The 26395-nt window shown below is 36.5% G+C and overlaps 1 protein-coding gene across 3 annotated transcripts in view; it reads right to left on the minus strand.

Annotated features, from left to right (window-relative positions):
- Nucleotides 1-279: 279 nt before the first annotated feature.
- The window catches only part of CARS1 (cysteinyl-tRNA synthetase 1), a 33333-nt gene continuing 7217 nt past the window's right edge, over nt 280-26395 (minus strand). The window contains exons 1-22 of one of the 3 annotated variants that reach the window (XM_083863067.1): nt 25719-25843; nt 25514-25605; nt 24586-24674; nt 24191-24287; nt 23631-23729; nt 22541-22690; nt 21178-21318; nt 20377-20465; nt 19664-19785; nt 18394-18506; nt 17766-17894; nt 17417-17546; nt 17027-17130; nt 15942-16039; nt 14289-14478; nt 13760-13828; nt 10091-10172; nt 6168-6248; nt 5623-5690; nt 4218-4277; nt 2872-2955; nt 282-1797 (exon numbers count right to left, since the gene is read on the minus strand). In XM_083863067.1, coding sequence (XP_083719193.1) covers nt 1663-1797; nt 2872-2955; nt 4218-4277; nt 5623-5690; nt 6168-6248; nt 10091-10172; nt 13760-13828; nt 14289-14478; nt 15942-16039; nt 17027-17130; nt 17417-17546; nt 17766-17894; nt 18394-18506; nt 19664-19785; nt 20377-20465; nt 21178-21318; nt 22541-22690; nt 23631-23729; nt 24191-24287; nt 24586-24599 — 2055 coding nt within the window. In that variant the 5' untranslated portion in view covers nt 24600-24674; nt 25514-25605; nt 25719-25843 and the 3' untranslated portion in view covers nt 282-1662. Of the gene's footprint in view, nt 1798-2871; nt 2956-4217; nt 4278-5622; nt 5691-6167; nt 6249-10090; nt 10173-13759; nt 13829-14288; nt 14479-15941; nt 16040-17026; nt 17131-17416; nt 17547-17765; nt 17895-18393; nt 18507-19663; nt 19786-20376; nt 20466-21177; nt 21319-22540; nt 22691-23630; nt 23730-24190; nt 24288-24585; nt 24675-25513; nt 25606-25718; nt 25844-26395 lie in introns of those variants that run through there. The other 2 variants (XM_083863065.1, XM_083863066.1) reach the window with 2 other exon arrangements.

A 26395-nucleotide genomic window follows, 5' to 3' on the forward strand; every position in this document is an offset into this window, starting at 1 on the left:
ATTGAGCCTTTTCTCTTTCCATACCAAAGGATGGAGAGCTTTCCCTGATGGCCATGGCTGGCTGCTTAAAGTATCATTTGTAGTTTAAATATGCATTTATAAAACTCATTAGAAATTACCAGAATAATCAAATATTGAATGCAAAATTAAGTAAATTAGTAATAGCAAGTTAAAGGAAAAGTTCTGCAAAGCACATTTCAAAAAGATGGTTGTGGAATAAAGATAAGCTCAATATTCTCCCCACTACACAAAGTTCATACATAGAAGTCACATACAATCACATACACATACTTCACAACAGATTTTATTTTGTGTACACAGAATGCATCTGCTTTGCTGACTTAAACATTATGTGTTTTCAAAGGCAAATACAGACAAATTAGGAAAAAAAAATCCTACTAGACCTTTCTGTTACTCCAAATAATGTGTTCATTCCTCAGAAGGAGGAATATAAATATGAAAATATCAAGGAAAAGCAAAGACGTTTTAACTCTTAACGAAGGAAAGGAACATAGCCTCAGGTGAACCTAAGAGTTGAGAAAACAGAGGTCACAGTATGACTTTCTGTAAGTCATCTTGAGAATACTGAATGAATATAGTTCTGCAAATCAGACACTTGGCTGTTCTGTGCAGCTGCGAAGCAGGCGAGATATTTTTTAGGATTTCATGAACTTTAGTTCATTTAGTATCTTCTGCCAGTGAAATGCTTTGTTAGGCAACAAAAAATTCTCCCTGCAGATACAATGTAACCATATTACATCAGAAAGGTTTTTATCTCAGGGCTAAATCCTCAGGTTAAAAACATCAGCCTTGAATACAGGGCAAGGTCTGTACAGCTGTATTCCCTAACTGCAAACCAATCCACAAACTGTGTATCAGTAGGAAACCCTCTGTTAATTCCCCACTGCTCTGAACTGGTAATTAGGTACTGAGTACTTTGGGTAATCAGGTACTTTGGCAGGGCTCCTGTTTCCTTGAAGGGATAGCTCCAAGAACACACCACCTCTGCCATCAGCCCTTCATGTCTTTCCCACCTGTTTGCTCAATGCAGGTGCATTTGCCTTGTACTTACCCACTAGACTGCAACTGCAGGTTGATGATCTGTTCCCTTTTTCAACAAAGGGACTGTTAACTTCTACTATGCAAAGTGTTCTGGGTATACTTATGAGAGTTTTTAATAACAGCAGCTAGAGTAAGTATCATAGTGGAATTACCCACTTTTCCTGCTTATGTAAAGATACTAAAGTCATCTGGAAAATACTGTTCTTACCGTGGGGCAAATTACTCAACTCCCATTTAGCAATAAAATTTTCTGGCTGTAACTTTGGGTCTTAGATAGAGATCAGTATGCAGGACAAATTAACCAAAGCCTGGACAGCTATACTGAACAAGAATCCACATGTGGATTTGCTGACTGAGCAGCACCTTCACAAACAGAACTGGCAAGCCCTGTTGCTGTCATTGAGAAGACACTTCTTACAGGTTGGCTTTTTTTAATGATGGATTTTTATTACATTTCCAGATGACATTATTAACCCACGTAAACAGGAATTTTACTTTGCATATAATAGAAAGTGTAAACACAAATTTGAGCATCAGTGTATGCTCACTTCTTCAATGGGAACCCAGCACTCGCCTTCTAAATAAAAAGTCCTGTTGTTTTCAATTTGCACTTCCATTCTGAACCATTTGTAGATACTCCTTGTGCAGCTTTTCTTGGGTTTCATAAAGTTTCTTTAGCTTCTTAATTTGTCCTTTGCTAAGTTCTTTGCCTTCTGTATCATGGGTGGGAAATCCCTGAAATATATAAAAAAAGAATATTTAAGATAAATTATTGGACTGCTTTTAATTTCTTTAAGTAATCATGTTTTAATAAGAGGGAGATAATGTCATAATGACAGGCTGTCAGGAAGGAGTGTGTCTTGGCTAATTTTAGTCACCTACAAGTTTGACAGCTAACTGACTATTTCTGAATGTTCCCTTCCTAGCTAAACAAGAGGCATAAGGGTGTATTTATCTTCTGTCCTGAACTACATAAGGGAAGCTTAGATCACTAACTTCTAGATGGTTTTAGTTAAGAGAATAATGACTAATTCCTGAACAGATGGCAATCATACTAGCAGATTGAATTCAAGACTTAAAGCAAAAGCAGTAAGAGATTTATATTCTTGATGGAGAAAGTATGATCAGCATTTTTATGGACATTCTCCTTGGCTTGCAGGGGTGTTTCCCAGTAGTTATCTTCTCCATTCTGACTTGTCCCCAGGGCTTGAACTTGTGTAGGTGAAGGGGAGAGGCAGAAGCAGGATCAATGACCCAAATCAAGTAGAAGTGAAAAAACAGTGCCTCATGTTTTCCAAAGAGCCCTTTTATCCCCAAGGGGAGCAGTCAAGAGCAAAGTTATGTATACAGCCCCTTCAGAGAGCCTTTGCCAGGAGAGAGCAAAACAGTGGGCAGAAGGGAACATCAAACACAGGATCTCTCCAAAAAACTTCAGTTCTGGCAGAGTTCGTACTTGCAAATGATTACCCTGCCTTGCACCAGAGTAATAAATCTGTGAATGAGCATCATAAACATTCCTACCCACAATGCATATTTTGCTTTGCAGTAAGGGGAGCCAAAGGAAATGTACAATGAATGCACAAAGGAACATAGAAGGAAAATACCCTTGAAATGATGGATAAGAGAGACCTTGCTCCCCAGTACACAATAAAATTAATGTATCACCTTTTTATTCTCTCCTTCCCTCCTCTTGCTACTTTAATAGCACTGCCCTGGAGGTTTGGAACAAGACTGCTATAAACATATACAAATAAAGTATGTACAACTGGGGAAGGAAAACCACTCCCTATATAAAGAAAAGTCTCTTACATTTTCATCAAACATGGAATATTTGTCAAGTTCCAATTTAAACATTTCATGTGGTGGAATCTTCATTTTTTCCAGTTTTGCTGCCTGTAATATGAAACATGCATTAACATCACAGTTAATTACTGACAACCTCTCACATATGCAAAAGGAAAAGTAGACTATAATTTCAAAATCAAGGAGTATTAAATTCATAATTGTTTATTATGTGAAAAGAAACTTGGAGTGAGGAACAACTCAGTAGGTCTTAGCTGTGCTTGTCTGGGGGGAAAAAAACTGTTTTAAACCTGTAGAGAACCACTTAATAAAACAGATGCATTGCAGAAACTCAAAATAATTTGATTATATACTCCAAAAACTACATCTGATTCTTGCTAACTTGGTTCTTTAGTCAACACAAAGGGCATAGCTGCTATCATAAAGAATATTCAGCAATTAACTCACTGCAAAGGGAACCACCTCTATCAAGTTTTCTGCTGACAAGCAAAGGTTTCTACGCAGGTCACAGAAAAATCAGATGCAGTAATTGCACTGAAAACAAACTGAACTCTCCCTTAGCACATCTCTGAATCTTTTCCATGTAATTTTTGCCCAATGTAAAGGAATCACCTTTTTTAAAAAATGAAAAAAGGTACTTGGAATTTGTGGATGATAAATGCGGTTTATCTTGTTTTATCTCGGTATATGGTGCTCTCTAAAAGTTTTCTTCCTCTTTTAACACAGGAATGTATTTCCTGTACTGTTAAAGTCATCAGCATGGCAAACAATATTGCCTCTTATGAGTTCATCTTCTCTCTCTACTCCCCATCCAAAGCTCAAAACCTTTGGCTATCTGAATTCCAATCACAGAGATAAAACATTTCCCTGCTCAATCATAAGGAACAGGGGATTTCTTACAGAGAAAAAAAAAAAAAGATAAAAAGAAAACCTTTTACATATACCTGTGATGTTTGAAAGGGAATAAAATAATAAACAACACAAGCAAGACCTTCTCTAACAGTAACAAGCATGTAAGAGATTACTTTGCCAATGAAGGAAGTAATACTGGTTATGGACTGAAATTAAGTGCTACAAGTTCTTTTGTATTAAGTTTTTGCAGGCTTTAGTTGTGTTTTCAAAAATGGCTTCTCTATAAGAATTGGAAGTCCAGGCCTTGGCGTGCAGTTCATGGCTTCTCTATAAGAATTGAAAGTCCTGAACTGCAAGCCAAGGCCATTCTGAGCAGGAAATTGTACACAAAAAAAGAAATGGAGACCTGGTTAAGGCTGGGCAGAGAGCCTGTGCTCTAATATTCTTTCCTGCACGTGACTACTGCTGCCTACACTTTCCTTCAAAATGAGGTTACTTACTTCCTGCTGTTGTTTTTTCCTGGCTGCTTCTTCTTTCTTCCTTTTTTTCTCTTCTTCTATCTGTGAGAGACAGTGTTAGTGAGTACAAGGTAATGCACTTTTTCATTTGGTTGTTTTCTAAAAATCTGAGCCAGCTCCCCTGGATATCTAATTACAGACAGAACTGGCAGCATGACCTGCAGCAAACCCACCATGCCTTATAATTAGGATTGTCTGATACTTCCCACTGTATGACTTTGATTTCATTTGCTTTTATTCACAGTTAAGCCAGTTCTAACTGTTCAGAATGCATTTTGCATGCAAAGAGGATACCTTTAAAAGAGTACCTAGTAAAAATTGTCTTCTAGGTACTCTTTTAAATGTTTTGCAAATGACTTTTTATAATGACTGTATTCCAATGATATTTTAAGCTCTTGCCTCAAACTGTGAAGATATCACAGTTCCTCAAGCAGCAGTTGTATCACTTGATGTTCCTAAGGAAACAACTATCCAAATTTAGCCAACTTGCTAAAAATCCCATCTTGCACTTGCCTAGGAGAGACCTGTCAGTTCTCCAAGGGTTCTGCCAGTACTGAACATAATGCTGTTTCCAGGGAAAAGGGACTCTGGCTGCAGGTCCTACCCAGCAGCTATAAACAAACTCCCTTCAAATGTCACACTGATGAAAACATCTGGAACTGACTAAAATGGCTTTTTACTTCTGCCTTTTCTAAAAAAACACCAACATGGAAGGACAAATGTTGGAAAGTCTTCCAAATATTTCCAGTCATGATAGAATTTTATTATATGGTAAAATTAAAGATGGACATATGAGGTGTTACTTTTAAATATTTTAAAGTCAAATATTAATGCTAAGAAGTGCCAAAAGCAGAGTTTCTGTACAGACCTTGTGCATGTGAATTCAAATTCACAAGCTTTGTAGAGTAACATGGATTCTTGCCCCCACATCCTGAATATCTCACTAATCCATGCTATATTAATTAAGATTTAGCCAGTACGTTTTTTCCTTACATATGAGATGAATACAGACTAGTTCTATGGAAAATGTTGACTTCATTTGTACAAACAAAAAAAGTCTGAATTAGCTTCTTACTGGAATTGTTCTTTCAGAGAGATAAGACAGTTGGAATGCAATACTGAACATCCCTTAGTTAAATGAAATCTTAAAAAAAAACAACAAATAAAAAATCTTAGAGGTATTCACTTGGTCCCATACAAAGTTTTCAAGAAGCTCTTTCAAAAAATTCTTTTTTTGCAACACACTTAAATTTTTGTATAAATTATCTTAGGTCATCTTCATTCCTCTGCTATGGTTTTTCTTATGAATTATAAAAGAAATGTAAAAATATCCATAGTTTACATATGACTTTAAAATTTAAAAATATAGGATACCTAAAATAATTACCTTTTTCTTTTCTTCTCTTTCTTTCAATAATGTGTCCTTATCCACTAATTTAACCACGGTTGGAAGTCCTAAAGAAGCAAAAAAGAGATGAATTAATTTCTTGATTAGTTGAAGATAAATGTATTCACCCTGTGATAATTGTTTGCTTTTTGCATGCTGAATGCAAATACAATTCAGTAGCTACTCAAAAATGACTAAGAAATTAGGTGCTATACAAAAAGGTGAAAAATATTGCAATGGATGTTTTTTTATTCTGTACATGTACAGTTACATGTATGGAATAAAATGTACATACAATATACAGTCCTATAATATATATTCATACATATATATACCATTATATTTGATACAGATTATGTGCCATTCTACATAGTACATGTGAAAAATATATATATGGTGCACATATGATATGCTATAGCTCTGCTATACTTGAGTTCACTGAATTATTCCAAATTAGTTTTGACAGTTTGTTTTCTCACGTCTTAGGAAAACAGCAGGACTATAAAAACAAGTTTCCTACAAAGTTGCAAGAGATAACTGGGTACCTTCATGATCTTCAAATCGAACTCCAAGTTCAGGCAGGATGTCATCCCGAAGAGCATCACTCAACTGCAGCACTTCAGTTACTACAGTGCATGAAAAATACTTTTAGTAAGAAGTAAAATTTGGCCAAAGCATAATTTTATCCAGCTACATAGTTAGTTAAGTGCAATTAAGACATTGCTTCTCCCTCACAAAGAGAGAGAAAGGTCCTTTCTTTTAAAGTGGTAAGTCAGTCCTGCCTTATTTCAGCCACACAGAGAAGTAGCATGTTTCTTTGCAAGGACCTGAAAATCATAAATTTCTTCCAAGATACCCTCACTGTTCCTGAAGGAGACAGAGAGAAAATCCCAGGCAATTCAGAAATTATGCAACAATTCTGCCAGGGTACGGTGGAAGGGTATATGACTCAGGAAAATTCTAATGGTTGCTGTAGGATGTGCAATAAGAAAGGTTAAAAACCTATTTTTAGAAAAATCACAAATTAACATACCCTGTGCTAAATCTAACAGTGCCCTTTGAAGGACTATGATTTTGTTGATTTGATAACTACACATACATTTGTCAGAGGAACTGTAATCCCAACACCATCTTTATTTCAAGCAATCTAGTTGCAGCAGAACAGAGAATTTTGATTAGGCTTTCTGCATGGTGATTAGGACATCATGGCTGATTTTTTTTTCCCTTGTAAACTTATCAAAGAGCCTTTGATGACAGTAAATAATTAAGAACTTAAAATTTAGCTGAAGTATATGCTAAGGGGTAAACAAATCTTCATACAAGATAATGTTTTGGATGAGAAATTGTATCAGTTGAGAAGCAGCAGAACAGTTAAGACAAGAGGGACTAAATGCATCAAAGAGACCCAGAATGTTGCTGTTGTGAATTCAGTGGCATGTTTTATAGGCAGTCTGGTATTTGAGAGGAACACTTAGCAAGTCTAACAAGTGTTCTCCCTTTCAGCAATTCTTAGCCAGTTAAACCTATAAAGTCCTCAGGGTCTCAAAGTTATTATTTCAGGCAGTGGAAGTGGAAGCTTCCTCATCCAGGCAGTTTCCTAAACACTGCACATTCTGGTAGATACAAGTACCATACCTGAGCCTTCATCTCTTCCACGGTTCTCAGAGAACTGAGAGTAAACAGCACTGACTATCCTAAAACCATAAAAAGGAACACCCTGTTTCAGTGCATGGTCGTGTTCCGTGGCTCTCTCTTTGCACAGGAAACCACTGCAGTGTATAGAACCTCTTGTGTCTGCTGTGAATGGAGTCATTGTTTCTCCTGATCCAGAGCAGTTATACACAGTGAACCACAGTCCTGTTTGATGCAACTCTAAATCAGCCATTAAGATAAAGCAGGGATAAGGTTACCTCACTGGCTGTTGATACTAAAAGCTGTTGGTTCTAACCTTGGCATAGGAATTACACATATCATATCAAGACTGTATCAGAAACACCTACTGCTTATTCACCAAAACAGCATCTGCACAGTTATAGATGTTTACTTATCTAAAATCATGAATAATTGAAAGCTGAAGAGGAAGAAATACATCAAGGAGAAATATATAATGAAACATATTATTTATGAGAGGACACAACCTCTGATCAATTCTGTCACCCAGAGGAGTCAGCACCACACTTCTTAAGGTTGAAATATGCCTGTTCTTTGCAGGTGGCACCTCCGCAGCAAATACGTTTAGGATTGGGTAGGAGGTTGTTTATGGGCTGCCTCAGGACATAAGAAGGCTCTCACTGAGGACAGTGACCAGGAAACCAGCCTATCACCAGTGCCCATCAACACCCCAGCAGATAAACACATAAACACTCCTAGGGCCTGTGACTGTTTCCCAGACCTCTTCAATTTTTCTGTGAATTTCAAGCCAAAGAGCATCAGATGTGAAACAGATGTTGAGATGTTATGAATCAGAACACTGTGATGGGAAGAAAAAAGAGGAGCATCTGGAGAATGACAGATGTAAAGACTGGCAGCAAAAGACAAGAGCAGGCAATGCTACAATGAGAGAGTTTGTCTCAGTTCTGGTCAACTCATGACACATTCAGAAGAGGACAGAAGGTGCAGAGGGCACTGTGAGAATTATTAAGTCTTCATTTGAATGCTACCCGTTCTGGATGACAGTAACATTTTTGCAGAGTATGTATATTTTGATTATTACTAAAATCACAGCTTTAAAAATGGCTATTCTGTGAAATGTTTTGTAGATACATTTTCAAAGTCCGTGTGTATGGATGGGAACGTTTGTAATAGCCTGCAGGTTTTACAGAGCCACATGCTTTGTATTTAACATCTGAAAATACTTAAAGCAATACAGATTGTTTTAAATAATATTTAACACAACTCTGCCAGCAACAGGCTATGATGAGGAAAGTCCCTTTGCCTACAGCCATGCAGAGGCAATATCCCCAGCCACTAAGCAAAACTTTTACGGTAACTTAATGCTTCCTGCAAGCAAGAATTCAATGGGTAAAGGGAAAGAATCAGTAATATGTCAGTGCAGATCCTGCCAACCACCACTCAGCTTCCATATTTCAAATAGTTTAAAAGAAAGGTGCCTCCCTGGTCAAATTGCAGAGTGCTCCATACCCCAAAGAAGCAGCAACTAGATTCAGTTTGATTTTCACTGTTCAGTGTATTTTAGGCAAAAAAATCACTGCCTTCCCAGTAGGCAATTCAAGTGCCAGTAAGCAGTCCAGAGCCAAGTGTGTTCTAAAAATTATCTACAAGAAGCCCTGTGATATTTAAACCTTATGATCAATTTAGCTCAACCATCATAAAGCAAGGAGGAAAAAAAAAAAGCTTCATATAAACAAGTATGTTAAATACCAGAAGACTAAAGCTCACATTTTTTGGCTGAGGTTATACACAAACCTCTTGAATTAATTCAAGTTACAGAAAATATTTACTGTTGGAACTATTGGAACTTAATACTAAGCCTATTTCTCAGCATCAATTAGGCCTAGAAGAGTTTGATAATAATAGCATAGTCGTCACATTAGCAAATACATTTTTGTGCTTTTAATGCAAATTTATCAGCTTCAGAAGGACTCAAAACAGTAACGGAATGAGAGTCCAGAGTCTTTTCCACCTGAAAAGGTTACCAGACCCTCAAGTAATTTTATGCTCTTGTGTAGTATATTGCTTACTTGTATGTTTTATGGATAAAAAAAGCCCTGTTTTGCCTTCAAGTACAAATCCTAGTGTCCACATTTTAAGAAAACAAGAATCAAATACATGTTGAAGACATGCAAAATTCCACAGGAAACAGCAGAAAATAGTAAGAGCTCCTCCATTAGGAAATAGTAAAATCAAAGAAAGCTTAATGGAACAACCTTTTTAACACTCTGTAGTTTGGCTGCCAACACACACATCATGATCAAAGCTTTTCAGAGAGATGAAAACAAACACCTGAAACTTCTAGCGAACTCTTAGATGAATTCTCCAAAGAGAACACTCAATTACCATCAGGGGAGCTACAATTCCAATTATGCTAACAAATAATAGTGAACATCTTGGGCTATTTAAATGCAGACACTATTACTGTTTAGCAATCAACACTTTTAAGAAAATGCAAGCTCCCTGGGGAAGAGATCATAGGTACTTCCATACCTAGAAAGCATAGAGCACCCTAACCTAGAAAAACTGCAGCTACACCTCCTCATTCCAGAACTTTTAGATTCTTTAGGAAATTAAAATTAGTTTAGCAGCCTAAAAAGATTCTCAAATTAAGGAGACAGGCAGCAGAGATGCAAAAATTCAAAGCAGCTCTGATTTAAAGATACCTTACTTTTATTCTCTAAGCAAGCAGAGACTATTAGCTGCCTCACACCCACACCTCCATCCTCCATCCCAGTTTGGTTCCTAAGACCTCCAAGTCTCACGTGCAACAGTAGAGGAAAAAGTGAACTCTCACCTTTCTTCTCTCTGGCGATTTGTCGCACTCCTTCTCTGAACTCAGAAAGAACTTGGAGGTATGGCATCACTGTAGATTCAATCTGCAGGATCATTAATTCCACAGTTAGCTAATCAATCATCATTTGATATAAAACATGTCCCTACCCACTTCATATTTATGTGCTGTGGGTGGAACTTGACCCTCAGGCAGATCTGTATCAGTAAAAATTGTCATTGTTCTATTGATGTCAAAGGATAGATGACAATTTGCATTAGCTGTCAAATTTCCTTTTGCAGATAATATCAGCTTGTCAAGTTCAGCCTTTCCCCATTTCTTTTTCACCTCCTTTCAGTTAGATCCATCACTTCCACAGGGTTATGCCACAATCCAGCCAAGTATAATGCAGTGCAGGGATAAAAACAGCACTCAGATGCGGATAAAAACAGCACTCAGATGCGGATAAAAACAGCACTCAGATGCATGTGCTCCTTCACATACTGTGTTGTCTTAGGCCCAGCTGTTTATCAGATAATAATACCATGTTTTACTGATATTAGGATTAATTTTCATTAGAACACAGACATGTTCCTGAGATTTTAGCTTATGCTAATTGTATTGACAGTGCAATTCTCTATATTCCTCATACAATTCCCTCTCCCACAAAAAGTGGGGAAAGATTACTGTTGAATTATTTCAGGTGTAAATAAACACTAGGCATATAATCTCAGAGAAAAAGTCCTCTGAGTCTGGTCTCAATGGCAGTGAATACCAGCAGCAAGCAGTTAGTGAACAGCAGTGAATAGTACAAAAACAACTACAGATCAGCTACAAAAACAACTACAGATCAGTGTCTGCCAACACTTCTCTGGAATCCCAAGAGGTAAAGACAGGCCCTCAGGGGAAAGCCTAAATTAAAAGTTTCATTACTTTGGAGGGTGGGGGAAGAAAAAAAAATTTGCAAACTTTTGTCTTCCCTACAATTTCCACACATCTTTCCTGTCTGTTTAATCTCCATGACAAATTTCTGTGCAATTAAGGGACAAGACAGTCTGTCATGCTGTAGAAGTGCCCCTATGAAAAGAACCAAGGAGCTCTGTTAAAACTTTTTACAAATGTGAACACTGCAATCAGCTTCATAATCAGATCCAGTGCTGACAAGTTTGGCCCAAGGAACAGACTCTGTAAAGTGAGGAACAGTCACATCTCCATTCCCCCACGGCACTGGAAGTACCTCTTCATGCAAATAAAGTAGTATGGGGAAAGCATTTTATTTCCATAACAACTAACTTGAGAGAAATGCTGAATTCAGTCGGAAAATGATACTACGGAGCTGAGGTTTTCTGATTTCAAATCTCTTATATCCACTTTTCAAGTAAATTACTGACCCATAGTAATTAAGCTAGTTTTTCTTTCAGCACTTGTAAACTGGAATGTGCCTTTTTTGGAGATATTGACTCAATTGGTTCTTTCATCTCTAATTTAAACAAAGAAACAAATGGCCTGACCCACAGCCTTCTGTAATTAATTGGAAGTTTTTGAACTTTGGAAGTTCATCTCCTTCAATTTGTGCTAAGAAAAATAAGAATTTGCATGGAGGACTGAAAAGACAGTATAATATTTAATGAAACAGCCAAAACATTTGTGATATTATGCATTTTTACATTATAGTGCTTAACACCCGTAATGACCTGGGTGATAAAAACAAAAGCTTTTTGAGTGTAAAACATATTAGCGTAAGATTCTTCCAACAATTGTGCTAACAGTGTTGCAAAATGTGGAACGTGGAAAACTTTTTTTCAGAAAGAATGTTCTTTAATGTTTGATTTTTGTGTCCTTTCAAGCCTAATCAACAAGAAGGGAGATTTAATTCCTGAAACAGACAGCAGCTAACAGGCAAGCTCTGTGTGATGTCCAAGTGTTAGAAAAACAAACTACTTGTTGGTAGAATTGCCTTGTTAAGGTTTCGGGCTGGACACGCCATAATGATCTCTGACCTTAGGGGAGGTTAACAAAACTTGTAGAGAAGGATGGACCACTGATAGTGAACACAAAGAACGCCACAAAGAATTTACAGGCCACAAGGACACTTGGCAGAAACTCCCAAGATAAGGAAGAAACTCATAAAGCCAACTCAGCAACTGTACTGAATCAGCTCCCACTGGGTAAAAGGTAACTTCAAACACCAACTCGGGACCAACAACCCAAGGAACCCACTGACTCTAAAGAATGGAAAGACTGAGCATGCAGACTAATTAGCATGGGAAGCAAGAAAATTATTAACCAAGAGAGGACAGAATACAAATTATTAAGAGAATTATGTAACTTGTAGCCAATGAACACTAGTTGCTTTGTTTGCTAAAATGCCTAAATAGTAAAAAGTCTTGATAGTTGCTGGGCTTGATTTGTGGAATACCATCAAGTATCCAGGCTTGCACAACTCTGAAACAATTAATCAATGTTGCTCTTGTGGGTATAATTACTGGCTTGTTCCACATGGGTAACAAATCCAATTTTTGTGGACGCGTTAACACAGGATTTTTTTTTTCTGCACAAGATTCTTCTCACTCTTGGCAGTGTTATTTTAAAGGAGTGAAAGGATTTAGCTTCAAGCTATCACCAATCCTTCCATAAAGCACATCTATTGGAAACACTGCTTGAAGTATTAAATACAAATTTAATTTTCATTTTCCTTAAAAAGGTGTTAAAGTGCTACCTTTCTTCTGAAATTCAAAATAATTCTGGAGCTTAATTTTAAAAAATCACTATTGATGGGCTTTGTAGGCAATACTGAACATCTTCCTTATTATATCATTAATGGGAATTTCCACAGCACACAAATGTAAGTATTTGCATGGAAAATTATCAGATGACTGCTTATTCCCATTCTTCTAACCACAAGCAAGCTTGCCAATTCCTTTGATGAATAAAAAGCTTTTTTTTATGCCAGAAATGTTTCATTTATTCCTTATAAGGAGGAACATAAAGGTGCACGGTCACACCTTTAATGCAGAAAAATACGTGAAAAGCAGCACTGATGTGTCCACAAAAGATTTTTGGCATGAACAAAGCGTTGATAGCTTTCAGACAGAATTATTTAATGTTCCAGTTATTCCAGAGCCCATCAGCACTTTCACCAGGTACCTCTCAGGTATTTCCAGAAAAATTCTGCATTGCCGCAGAACTGCTGGGTGACTAAAGCAAAACAGCCTTTGAAAGCCACATAAAGACTGTGGCTACAAATTAGATCAGAAGCAGAGATTGAAATGTGGATAAAACTCCAGCTGCCTCCAGGCTGGTTTTTGGTGTACCACAAAGAAGTTTAATCATTATAATTACATTTTTGAAACTACTTAGCACACAAATACTCATAATGAGTCTTTAGACTGTAGCATGTGCAGCATGTAGTTCCCATGTGGTTTAGGAAACAGACTCATCATTCAGAAGACAAGATAATTCTTTTTCTGGTTGCTATACAATTTGTCTGTCATTAAATCAAACAAACCTATAAAAACCCCAACTCTTGTAGAAGAAAAAATCTTGCTTCCTAAGCCAATTAACTACATCATATTCAAAAGTTAAAAGCAGAAAGAATGCAATTCAGTGACATATCAGTAAGGTCACCACTTTAACCTAAGCTCTCAAAGGATACAGAGTAATTTTTTTTTATGCATTTTGTCCCTCACTTACATTTATGTTTTGACTAGTCCCTCCAACAGGAAAACCAATTGTGTCATCACTTTCTATGGCACCAAAAATCTGGTCAAGGAAAAAGAAAAGATTATATACATCAATTCACAGGAATGTGGAAACTAAGCAAAATCACATATACTAGGCTTCTGAACAGCTCTCATTTAAACCAGAATTCACAACTCTATTAATATGATGTTCTGATTTGTAATTGATACACCATACAAAGCACTGGCTTTCAGATTTAGCTTTAAAGTCATTCCGACTTCATATTTTTTCTACTGTCTAATTTTTCTTGAACATACTAGGGGCTCTCCACTATTCAACAAAACAATGTAACATGGAGGACTCAAACTTGTTCTTGCTGCAGCACATGGTGCAGTATGGGGTTGTTTTGGCTGGGAGATGTGTGGAAGATCTCTAGGTTCCTGTAAGATTTAAACAAAGACTACACAGACCTCTCCACATTTGAAAATACAAGTTATAACTGCACAGTGCAATAGCAACATTACTCCTTGCTATTACATACCTTTAGCATTTGAGTGAGATAGGAGCTGATGTTTCCTAAAAGAAGTCTGTTTGGCATCTGTCTGGAGGATTTCTTTGCAGCAATATAGGAGTTACTCAGGCTGACTAAGGAGCGCATTTCCTCTAAGACAGAGCGGGTGTCGATGTTGTCACACAGTGCTTCATGAATTGCTGCTTTCTTCTCATAAAAACTGAGAAGAAAAAGATTCTTTTTAACTACTCATGCCAAAAACCCTGTAACAGACTCTGAAGAGTCTCTGTTAAGAGAGTAAGGGGATCTAAAAGTTTTTGCTGGTCATAGTTTAGATTTGAAGGAAAAACAGATGAGCAAGAAAAAAGGCATTATCATGATGCTGCTGTTTCACTGCTATGGACAAAGGCAGGCAGCATAATCTAATTGGCAACAACTATCCAAACAAATTACATCAAACAATTTTTCAGCAACTGGCCTTTTCATGCAAGTTGGTTTTTTTTTTAAGCAGCATAAACAGTTTATTTAGTATCTTCTTGGGCTTACTTTTTTTTTTTTTTTTTTTTTTTTTTTAACAGTATTGCTCTCCTATCCCTGTGTATCAGCCAAGTTCTCTGTTTAGTATGTTTCCAGGAAGGACCACCAATTTGGAAGTTAACATGAAGTGAATTGCTATGAAGATATTACAAGTAGATAAAAAGAATAAATTCATGCAAACCTTTGTCATGTTAATGACATATTAGTAGGTAAAATAAATGATACAATATATTAAGTATCATTTTATCACACAAGCATTTTACTGTTTCAAAAAATGTACTTTTTCCAAGAAAAAAGAAGCAATAGAAGAAATGAGACAAAACCAAATACCCACAAAGCGTATCTTCTACTCCTCCCACTTATGCATCCCTTCCTTTTGACCTCTCTATTACTTATTATCTCCCACCTTTTTTAAAAAATGGGGTTATCTCCACCAACCTCAAGTTGAAGATAAAATTTTCAGAGCATATCAGTACACAGAAACAGCTGCACTTAATCCTTCAATAGTAACATTAGTGACCACAACAGTGAATTGAACTAGCAAACAACTTTAGCACTACAATGTAAGATGCTTCTATTTTAAATTTCAGACAAAACAAAAGTAATTTAGGAAGCTGTTTGCATTACAAATATAATAATGGCAGGTTTTTCATAAAAATCAAAAGACTGCAAAATTGTTATCACTCTCTCAACAACATAATTTCAAACACTGGCACTCTTATCTTTTTTGGGTTTAGTCAAGTCATTTAGCTTCTGTTTGTCTCAGATAGCTTACTGTACTTTGAAATATGTAAAATACTGTTTTTTCCAGTTGTAGCCTACTGTGAATTACTGGTCACTCCTCAGAGAGAAGACAAGATTTCACATAGTGAAGAAAATCTAACAAAAACGTTCTCTTTCCCTTCACAAACATGGCAATAAGGCATGCCAATGAACTTAACATAAACAAAAGGGAAATTAACAATTCCATCTATACTTCATAAAGTTGTCCCAAGATTAAAATAATTGCTTGTGAAGAATTGGGATATTAAGTGGGAATGCTACAGACATAAATACCACTATACACATTGTAAGTGATATTGTAAGGAAAAAAGAATTAAACATGAAGCAATACAATTCAGAGAAAAGTAGGAGTGCTCCACTCACTTTTTGTTCAGCTCTCCTTCTTGATTTTCCCATTTCTGAAACTGGCCTGTCACATCAGTGGGAGCTCGAAGAATATCCTTCACATTCAAAAAGAACTCCTGTAAAAGAAGAATATAGCTAGAAGTCAGTTTCAATTACACATAACCAACACTTACTATGAAAGGGCATTATTTCTTAGTGAGACTCCTAAACTCTATGAGTTCAATACTGCTTCAGCCAGGACCAAATGATGTCTCTCAAGACAATAAAACCCAATAAAATTATTTTGCCTAACTGTCAATCACAGTTGGACCAATTAATTTCTATCTCTTGCTCTGTAACTACATGATACTCTATGATATTCTAACACCAAGCTGCTCACACAAAAACCCTTTCAAAAATGTTTAGGCAACAGTTCTTATGGCAGATTTAAAAGTATGTTGCTAGCATTGGAAGCTGAAGAATAAAATGGTTTTATAGCCAACATCTGTTTTAAATGGGCATCCAGCTCAGTAAAAAGTCATTTTAACCTCATCTGTGGCCCAAACCAAACATTTTACATAAAGAGCAGAAGAGCTTCAGCTGGGGAGACCAAGATCAACAATCTCAAAACGCTGTAAAGTGTCCTTGTGGGAAATGTGAGTTTAAATTATGGCTCCAAACTAACCAGGGACAGGAACTGTGCCTAACCTCTCATACACCTGCAAGGCATAGAGGCAAAGGCTCAATATTTGTGGTGAGGAGACAAATACTGTTTGTGGTGGGAACAATATTCCCTCTTTCCCTTTAGCTACATTTGTGTAGAGTCTGACCTGGTAGAAAAGTTAGAGAGTGTCTGTTGGACTGAATTCTGTACTGAGATCTTGTGTGTAAATGCCAAGTGCTCAGAGCTGTCAAAACTTGGAGAGAGCACCCAGCTGCAGAGAAATGTAGCAGTCTGTGTAATTTACACGATTTGAGAGTTTGATGGTAGCACTGTGCCATCCCACCTGATAAACTCAGAAAGCAAACCCAGTCTGGGGGAATATGGCCTACATATCCTCAGAGTTCTATTCTTTGAAACACACATGGCAACACAAAGATTGCAGAAGAAATGGAAAACTTACATTCATAAACTTCTCATACTGAATAGCTGACTCCATGGTATTATTTGAATAATCCAGTGTATCCTTCCAAGAGTGCATGAGGAAAGCCAGCCGTAACTGTCGTGCTAGTAGGGTGTTTATAATAAACAAGAAAAGATTTTATAAGCTACAACATTTTCATGGACTCCAATAGTGCAGTGGCTAGAAAACATAATCTTTAAAGTTCTTACTATCATTACATCCACCAAAAAAGCAAAACCATTATCATCTATACTGATAAATACCAACAAGGAATCTGTTCTAAAGTTAACAAAGAAGGAAGACACAAGAAGTTACTCTGAATAAAACAGTTATCACAGTCACCACTCAAAAGTACATCAAAAGCATTCCCATTCAAAAATATTTTTTTACCTGTGTGTTTCTTCAGTGCATCTTTTATGGTAATGAAATTCTTCAAAGATTTGGACATTTTACAGCCAGCAATTGTTAAGTGACCAGTATGCAGGAAATACCGAACCCAGTGATCATTTTCAAAGTATGCCTGCAGGAAAAGAACAAATCCCAAAGACCCAACACTGTTTACATACATATCATGAAGTAGGAAAGAGAGATTTTATACAGAGAATAAAATCCTGAGAACTAAAACTTGTGTTTACACAAAACACACATCAAGTTTAAAAACCTGAACCACTGATTTGTGTAAGTTGCAGTCAAAGAAAAGCACATTGCTTTATCACTGCAGAAAGGTCAGTTCGTTCACCTCAGACTGCGCCAGTTCATTGTCATGGTGAGGAAATCTGAGATCAAAGCCTCCTCCATGAATGTCCATCGACTCTCCCAGAACGGATCCACCCATGGCAGAACATTCAATGTGCCAACCTGGACGGCCCTGTTAACACAAAGGCACTACTTGGTTACTAGAAACTCTCTTCTTCTCCTGCCTCTGCCTCATTCCCTCACGCTGTTCCTAAAAGAAAAAAAGCTTCACAAAAGGAAACTGTTGCATTTAAAGATCCAACCTGGCAATAAATCTGTAATGATCTGATCATCTTGCTTACTGTTCTTTTAAAAGCTATATTAATATTTTTGATCACAAGTGCAAAAAAAGGAAACAGAATTTACTGCAAATAAAGCTCGTCAATTAACAGAAGACAAAGGACAAGTAACAGCCATGCTGAGTCTGCCTGCAAACTTCTGCTTAAAATGTATCAGCCTGATACACATTCTAGATTATTAAATTAACATTGACCATAGAATCTTATGACTGAATATATAATCTCCACAATTTATATAGTGTTTATATGAAGTGAGGGGAAAAAAACTTGTGTAACTGTGCTATTCAAGTAAGTGAAGAAAATCCAAATCCTGATTATAATGTCCTTCCTTACCTTTCCCCATGGAGAGTCCCATGAGGGCTCTCCTGGCTTGGAGGACTTCCATAAAGCAAAATCATTTGGAGAATGCTTCTCACTTAAGCGATCCGCTGAGATGCTCAGGTCACCTTTCAAAAGAGAAAAACATAAATGCACACATTTTACACCACCATTACTGATTTTTTGCCTTGCTGTACCTCACATAAAGGGAATATTAAAAAAAAAAAATTAAAAAAACTCAAATCACAAACCCCCAAATCACTGAACCCTCAAAAATCCTCATTGTTAATCTTGATAATCCTTTGGAGTTTTGGTTAATGCGTGGTTGACAAGTATCTGACAAGTATCAGCTGCACTGCTTTATAAGTTTTGACATGAGATTCATCTACATTCTCTTACCAGGCACACCTTCAATATTGCAGTTATAGAAAAAGAAATACAGAAAGAAAAAACCCATACTCAGAGACAGATAAGACTGCAGATTCAATTAATTCCAAAGTTAGATGGATCTAAGTTGAGATTATGATTGTCTTTATCTGCATATACAATGTGATCATAGGATATTTCTTCCCCTAATCTCAGCTGCTGCACAGAATGGTTGGTATTTGTTCAATAGCTACATTTACTCCTCTGTTACCTACTGCTCTATGAGTGTCCTGATTTCATCTGGTTATATTAAAACCTTTAAATATTCTTTTTATAGACTTTCTGCATGATTTGCTAAAACCGTACAACTTTAGGAGCAGATAACTAATGAATCCCATTTACTGAGCATTTTAAGTTAATCCTCTGCTATAGCTCTATTAAAAAAAATCTATATTTGGATTTGGTTCAACGCAACAAAATTAAAATAAGAGCTCTCAGTATGAAAGAGAAACCCAAATATTTCTCATGAAATAACCCCAGTCTGATGTGGAGAACTTGTGCCTGGCATGTGGAAGACCCAGGTTCAAGTCTTTGCTCCTAGTCGGAGCCAGATAAATGGGCAAATGACTGGGCCATGGCCAAATGACTGAGTTATTTACAATTCTGACCAAAAAAACCCTCACAAACAAACAAAAAGCAACTCCAAACCATCCTAGGATTAATAACATTTCTTGGTATTTTCCAATTAAAAACTTCCAGGAAAGTACTGGCCAAGCTACAAAACTGGCAAAGAAATTGGTAAAGGAAGTGCAGCAGGTAAATCATTAAGCTCTGACTGTGACTGATCCAAACATCAGTAAAATCAGCTGAAGAGACCAACACATCATCAGGTTCTTCAGCAACTTGAGCAAATCCTTACCTTCACCCTCTTGAAGAGCTTTCTGATCACCTACAGCTTCAGGCACCAACTTAGCATAGGAGTGTTTTTCACTGGCATCAAACTTAATCGTATCGAAATATACAGATCCATTGGACACATACCTGAAAAGTTAAAAATCATTATTTAGTTAACTTTCTACCACAGCTTTACTGATTTTTATCCCCAGAATCACTGTCATAAGTTTCCTAGTAACTCCACTCACATTATGGTACTGCTCAGTATTGTAAATATGACTTAGGTGAGCCTAAGTTTTAAGGCCTTATCATATGAAGACTTTGGACAAATCATTTGAAGATATAATAAAATTAATTGAAGAGAAATCAGCAGCTTTTGTTAAGCTTTTGAGAGGTATCAGGAAAGAGTCACAAGAACTACCATTTTTTAAAATTGATGTTATTTGTAGCTGATTTCTAACTGTCACATGTTGATTTTTGATGAAGACCAGGAATCAAACACAATTCAAATGAATGGGATATTGACTTTATTTTAACAAACAAGGATTACACCCTATAGTACATCATAAGAAGCACATCAGGTGAAAAATAACAGCTTTTTTGCAAAGAAGTCTGAAATTTCTTTATTTGATGAAAACCTGCTTCTGGCAAAGACTAGACTGTTGCAGATAAAACCAGAAAAACAGCTCACAGCTAAATGCTGAAAGCAATCATTCCGGCATCCAGGAGCAAACTTACCCATAACCATTATCCACAATCTTCTTCACAAAATCCACAATTTCTGGCACATATTCACTAACCCGTGTTAAAACATCTGGAGGTAAAACCTAGAGATAAAAAGAATTTTATATATATGTATATATATACGGAAATATACACTAAACATATGTTATGTATTGGTTACAATTTTGCTCAAAAGTAAGTGATAATAAAATCTAACACTTCTATTTCAAGCTTTCTGCTCTGAAACAATGTGCTGTGGCCACTTTTTCCTCAGGCTTTCAGAGGATGTCAGCTCTTCTGACAGAAGAGGCAGCAATTCCCTCTGATTTGCAGGTAAATAAATCAACCTTCACTGACCTCAACCACTGCCTGCGACACAGAATTTCATCTGCAACAGACAAATCTCTTCTTGTTAGTTACCATCACCTGATTTCTTAATGGCTGAAGACTCTTAAGTGGTCATTTTAAATGCTGAGGTTGGCAGGGATCTCTTGTGCAGCCAACAGAGTCCAGCTCAAACTTTTGGACCAGTTCATGATTATTTGCCCATGTTACACCAAGGGGTTGGCATGGAGAGCAAGCATTAAACCCGATCACGAATCAAGTGATGTGAAACAGCCACAACAGATTTAAGATTGTTGGGATGGAAACAGCAGGTGTTAATTTAACACCTATCCATTAATATTAAAGGAATTACTTTATCAATAAGGTTGAAATATGAGATTCTTGAAAGCTAGTAAGGAGTTAAACTGTCTTCTGGTTACTATAAAGCATGGCACATACATTTTCAGAAGAGAAAACAGTTGATTTACTTACGTTGAGTGCTTCCATATCTTTATGAAATTCCCCTTCCCAGAATTTGGGGAGCTTTGAGAATATGGAATTGTCAGTCACCTGGCTGCCAAATTTTGTGTCCAACCAGTCAGACAGCAAATCTTTGGCTTCTTCCAACAGTGTCTAGAAAACAATAATGATTAGAGCAACTGATCCAAGACTTGCCCTGTTTAAATTGTGCAGAAAGATCTCATTGCGAACAGAGAGAGGTTTGCTGAAGGAATAAAACATTTGCACTTAGTTGTGAATGCAGAGTAATCCAGGTTTCTACCACACTTTTATCATATTGTTCTTCATAGATATAAATGAAACAACCAGAGCAAGGAAGATAAACTGTTAAGTGGTATCTGTTTTGATATTGATCACTTAAACAGGCATCTGGAACTTATGCTGTAAACACCAGATGGGACCTGCAGTTGTATTACATTTTCTGTTCCCCCACTGCTACTGAATAATCTAACAGAAGCCTTACTGTGCACATTGCTAAAAAGTGTCTGAAAGACTAATTTGGACATCAGCAAGGATGTCTTTCAGTCTTATATTAAAGGTTTTTTATTTCTGACACTAGGCTATAATGCAGAAGGTATGATTGCTTTGATTTTATGGGGTTTTTAAATTCCCATAGGTCAGTATACACTTTTATAAAAACACTTGATATTAGAACAGCTGGGCCTTTAAATTATGGATTTTTTCAGAGACAGGGTCTTCTCAAGAAAGGAGCACATAGCCATGTGTACCCCACAGTACTTATCACAAATAATCTGATAGGAAGAGAAGATGAAAATGGAAATCATTTACTAGAAGACAATAACTACTAAAAATAGTTATACTGACTAACTTGATGACTGGGACGGGGCTAAAGCCCAGTGAAGTCAACACGATTATTTGTCACTAAATGCAATTGTTTTGAATAAAAGGAATCCTGAGCACAACTTTGTGGGAGGTATTTTCCTCTCTGATGAGAGAGAAAGACTTGAGTGGACAATTGCCACCAGTATTGGAATGTCAGAAATTCATGTTCAGTAACCTATAATGAAACTAATTCATCAAAACAAAAAAGTCAAAGAGAAAGTCTAAGTACAGGTAAGAGCAAAATTCTCACTGGAAAGGTTAAAAAAAAAAGTAATTGATAAAAACAGCATCCAAAAACTCTGTAGTTGAACTGAAGAATCAAATTTCCAGTATTGAATGCAAAGTACTAAAAAGTTCTCAATCTTACAATTCCTGTTTTTATGAATTAAAGGTTCTATAGTGCCCCAGGGAATTACTATGAGCTACCAATTATTTTTAAACCTCCTAACAACTATAAGCCAAATATAAAATATAAAAAGGAGCTCAAACTTACCTCATGACATCTGTTGATCTCTTCAGCAGGGAGCTTTGCTTGGACAGCTTCTTGTAGAGGGTCAAAAGCAGACTTCACTGCATTTTGAATTCTTTCCAGCATTTGCTTTTTATCTGGGTCTGTTGTTTCATTTAGTTTAACTGAAAAGGGCTACAATTAAAAATAAAAAAATTAGAAAGCCAGCTGCAGTACAGTAGCACTATTCTCCATACACAGAATATTATCTTAGCCACACAGTACCTTGCTAGTGATGAATAAGACAGTATGCCACAGAAGAAGCTTTGACATCAACTACTGAAAAATGAAATACGCTCCTCATCAGAAATAAAGGTGCAACCACAAGATTTTAGTTTGCATCCAAATTAGTTTTTTCAGAAAGACTTCATAAATCACTACATCATCATCATAATTACTGCTGTTTTCATTTTCTATGCAGCTGATCACCCTAATTGCACAGTTGATTACCACAAATTTGAAAAGGACAAGCTGAAACAGGGACAGATTAAATGCAATGTCAGGCAAAGATAGTTGGGCAAAATTTCCAGGCCTCCTATTCCCAGGCCTGTATTCATTTCATTAGAATGATAATCTCTTTGTGATCTGGAGTTCTAAAAATTACCAGAGAATCACCTTCCCTCATCTTCAGTCCTGAATACACAATTTATTAAATCCTTAAAGCTGTCAAGCCTTTTCTTTCCAAAGTCACCAATGGTACAAAAGGGAAACCTCTCCAGCTTTAAAAGATTATGGACAGACCACCATTTAAAAACTCTTTTAAAGGGTTATTTTAAAAGTTTGAATCCTAATACACAAACAGCCAAATGCTGTTTGAACAATACACGTACTCACAAATCAGTGCTAAGATCACAAAAATCAGGAATGCCTTCTAAAGAATTTTTACATTTGTCAATTCTAAAACAACGTAAAAATCAAAGTGATGTGGAGTTCAAATAACATTTCTAATGTGCAGTACCAGAACTAAAAGAAGCAGAAAGTTTAAGGAGGTAGCAAAATCTGAAGCATTCTTTAGATGCTTTTCTACATTGTTGAGTGAGAACCTGAAACACAAGCAAGAGATGACCACACCCACCTCTGAGGCAGCTCTAACATCTTCAAGTAGCTGATCTGGTGTTGGTTTGTTCTCTCTATATCGTTCAAAAAGGTAATTTTGTCTTGCTCTCTTGATGATCTACAAATCAGAAACATGAAAAAAAATCTGTGAAGTGTCACATAGTTGTACAAAGTGCAGATAAAATCTATTCTGTACAAAAGGCACTTCCCTATAAATTTAACAAGAGAAAAGAATTATGTGCAATAATACAAATCAAACACACCATACACAGTTAATGAACAACCTCAACAGAGTCAATTAATTACCTCAACAGGCAAATAAAATAAATTATATTTTTAAAGTACTTAGTCTTCATTATTTGTGACAACATTCATTATTATACAACAGTATAGGGTTTGCTACCGCAGGAATGCTACAAAACTGAGAAAATTAACGCCTTTGTGCACAAAATGTATGTCTCAGTTAATAAGTACAAGATTTGTCTTGACTTATCAAGTGGCAATTAACTACATGTGATCTCTGACTTCCATTCTAAAAGTTGAGCATTTTAGATTGCAATTTAAAAAAAAAACCCTTACCTTATCATCAATATCTGTAATATTCATACAATAGAGAACGTCATATTTAAAATAATCCCTCAAGACTCTTCTCAGGATATCAAATGAGATGTAAGACCTAAAACCAAAAAGATACAGGGGTGTTTTTAGTAAACACCTGTATCTATCCTGTGGACAAACCATTTTAACATCAATCAATAACTGTGCAGCAGTTTTACTTTGCCCCCATTTATTAGTAAGTTTTTAACCCCACAATGATAAAATATTATAATATGCTTTTAATCTTAAATTGCAAGCATTGAGCCAAAAGAGCCCATTTGCTAGTAACAGACTCATGTAAATAATACCTTCTTCTAATAATCTTTTGCTTCCACTAGGCACTGTTATCACTTGTACCAAAGTAAGGAATGCAGTACCTGGCATGTCCCATGTGAGAAGCATCATAAACTGTTGGACCACAGCAATACCACAAGACCTTTTTTCCATTCTGAGGCTGAAATACTTCCTTAATTAAAAGGGAGGATACAATGGTTAGAAGAAATTAGAGATGACCTCAGACCAGTAACACCCAGTTGGAGATTAGAACATGAAAACATGGATTACAAAAAAAAAAAAAAAAGGAAAAATAATAGTTACTCCATTCCCAACTTTACCATAAGTAAAGATCACCACTAGCTTTATCAGGTAAGAAACATAATGGGGTGTGGCTGCTTATGTTCTATGCATTCTCATCAATCAAGATATCAGGTTACAACAATTTGGACTAAGCAGGGCACAATTCAAACTGTAAAAGTTTTCTTTTGCATTGAAAAAGGTTACACACTATAGTCAGTTCACAGATATTTGAATATTACATCCCATGTAAAATTAATATTATTCATATTTCCTCTTTCCCAAAGGACTTTCAAACAAGACCACAAGAAGTTCTACACTTTTTATATTACAACTATATAACTGGTGAGACTTTTTTTACACAGACAACATCTGATTAAAGAAACTGTGATTTTATTCTGCTCACACTCCCTACACTTATCTGTATTACAGTTGAATGCCTGGCTATTATGCATGACAACTTGAAACTGGGAACTGAATAATATGCAATATGCACAAAGAGACACATTTGTTGTGTGTATGTGTGTATATATATATTAGTGTATATAGTATTACACTTGCCCAGCAAATGCAATTGACTGGCACAGAGTTCCTGGCCCGTGCTTGTTAACATTCCACAAAATACAACCAGGAGACCTGCCTATTGACAGGGAAAATCTTCACAAACAAGGATTTGATGACTGCTCTATTTGTGTTTCTAGGGAAATCTCCACTTTCCTTTTATTTACTCACCTTACTTCGAGTCAGGCTGTTGTAGAGGCAGAGCCTGGAATGTTTTGTCCCTTCAGGGGGAGACCAGGGGGGCTGCACACGTTTGCCTTTACCTAGGAGAAAAGGTAACTTAAAGAAAACTGAAAAGACACTTTCCACAAACAGATTTGCAATATAACATTTCCTCCTTATCACATAATTATTTCAGAAGGAAAAAAAAGCCTACATGTAAATGGAGAAAGCAGCTTCAATCCCCCCAATGCAGCTACTTCTGTTAGAGTCTTCTACAAAGCCATCAAAACCAAAGCAAATTGTTTCAATCTAGTTTATTTTCTACTCTCTAACTTGCCATTCCTGTTAGCTTTTGATCCAAATAGCAGCAAGGAAGAGGGCACAAATGTAAGAGCATATGATTCAGGTAAACTATTACAGTGAGTGTTGAAATTCAATGAATCATTAATGAAGTGTTATGGCAGCCCTGGGCTCTCTGCAACACCATTGATTCTACTGTGATGGCACATCACAGATCTCACACAGAATTTGCAAAATATCTCCAGAGTCCAGAGGCAGACTCTAGAGCCAATATTGACAGAGTACGTGCACTCAGGGTGAGAGGGAGAGCTGACAGAAAGGCTTAGAAAGAACCTCAGCTTTTTATCATGCACTATTGTTATGTACACAAGTCATTTCTGAACACACTCATTTACCACAAATATGCTCCAGTTCAGCAAGAGGTTACATTTTGCCATTAAAGAGAGTAGATAAAACTCAGGGTAATATTAGTGACAATACTCTTGCATTAATTTTCTCCTAAATTTGTAAGAAGCAACATGGCTGTTAAACTCATGGGGTTTTTTTCAAAGAGAAGTATGGGCATGTGATTTGTCAAAGAGTTGCAGTTTG

Source organism: Zosterops lateralis (genome assembly GCF_965231275.1).
Source record: "Zosterops lateralis genome assembly, chromosome: 6".
NCBI classification, from domain to species: domain Eukaryota; kingdom Metazoa; phylum Chordata; class Aves; order Passeriformes; family Zosteropidae; genus Zosterops; species Zosterops lateralis.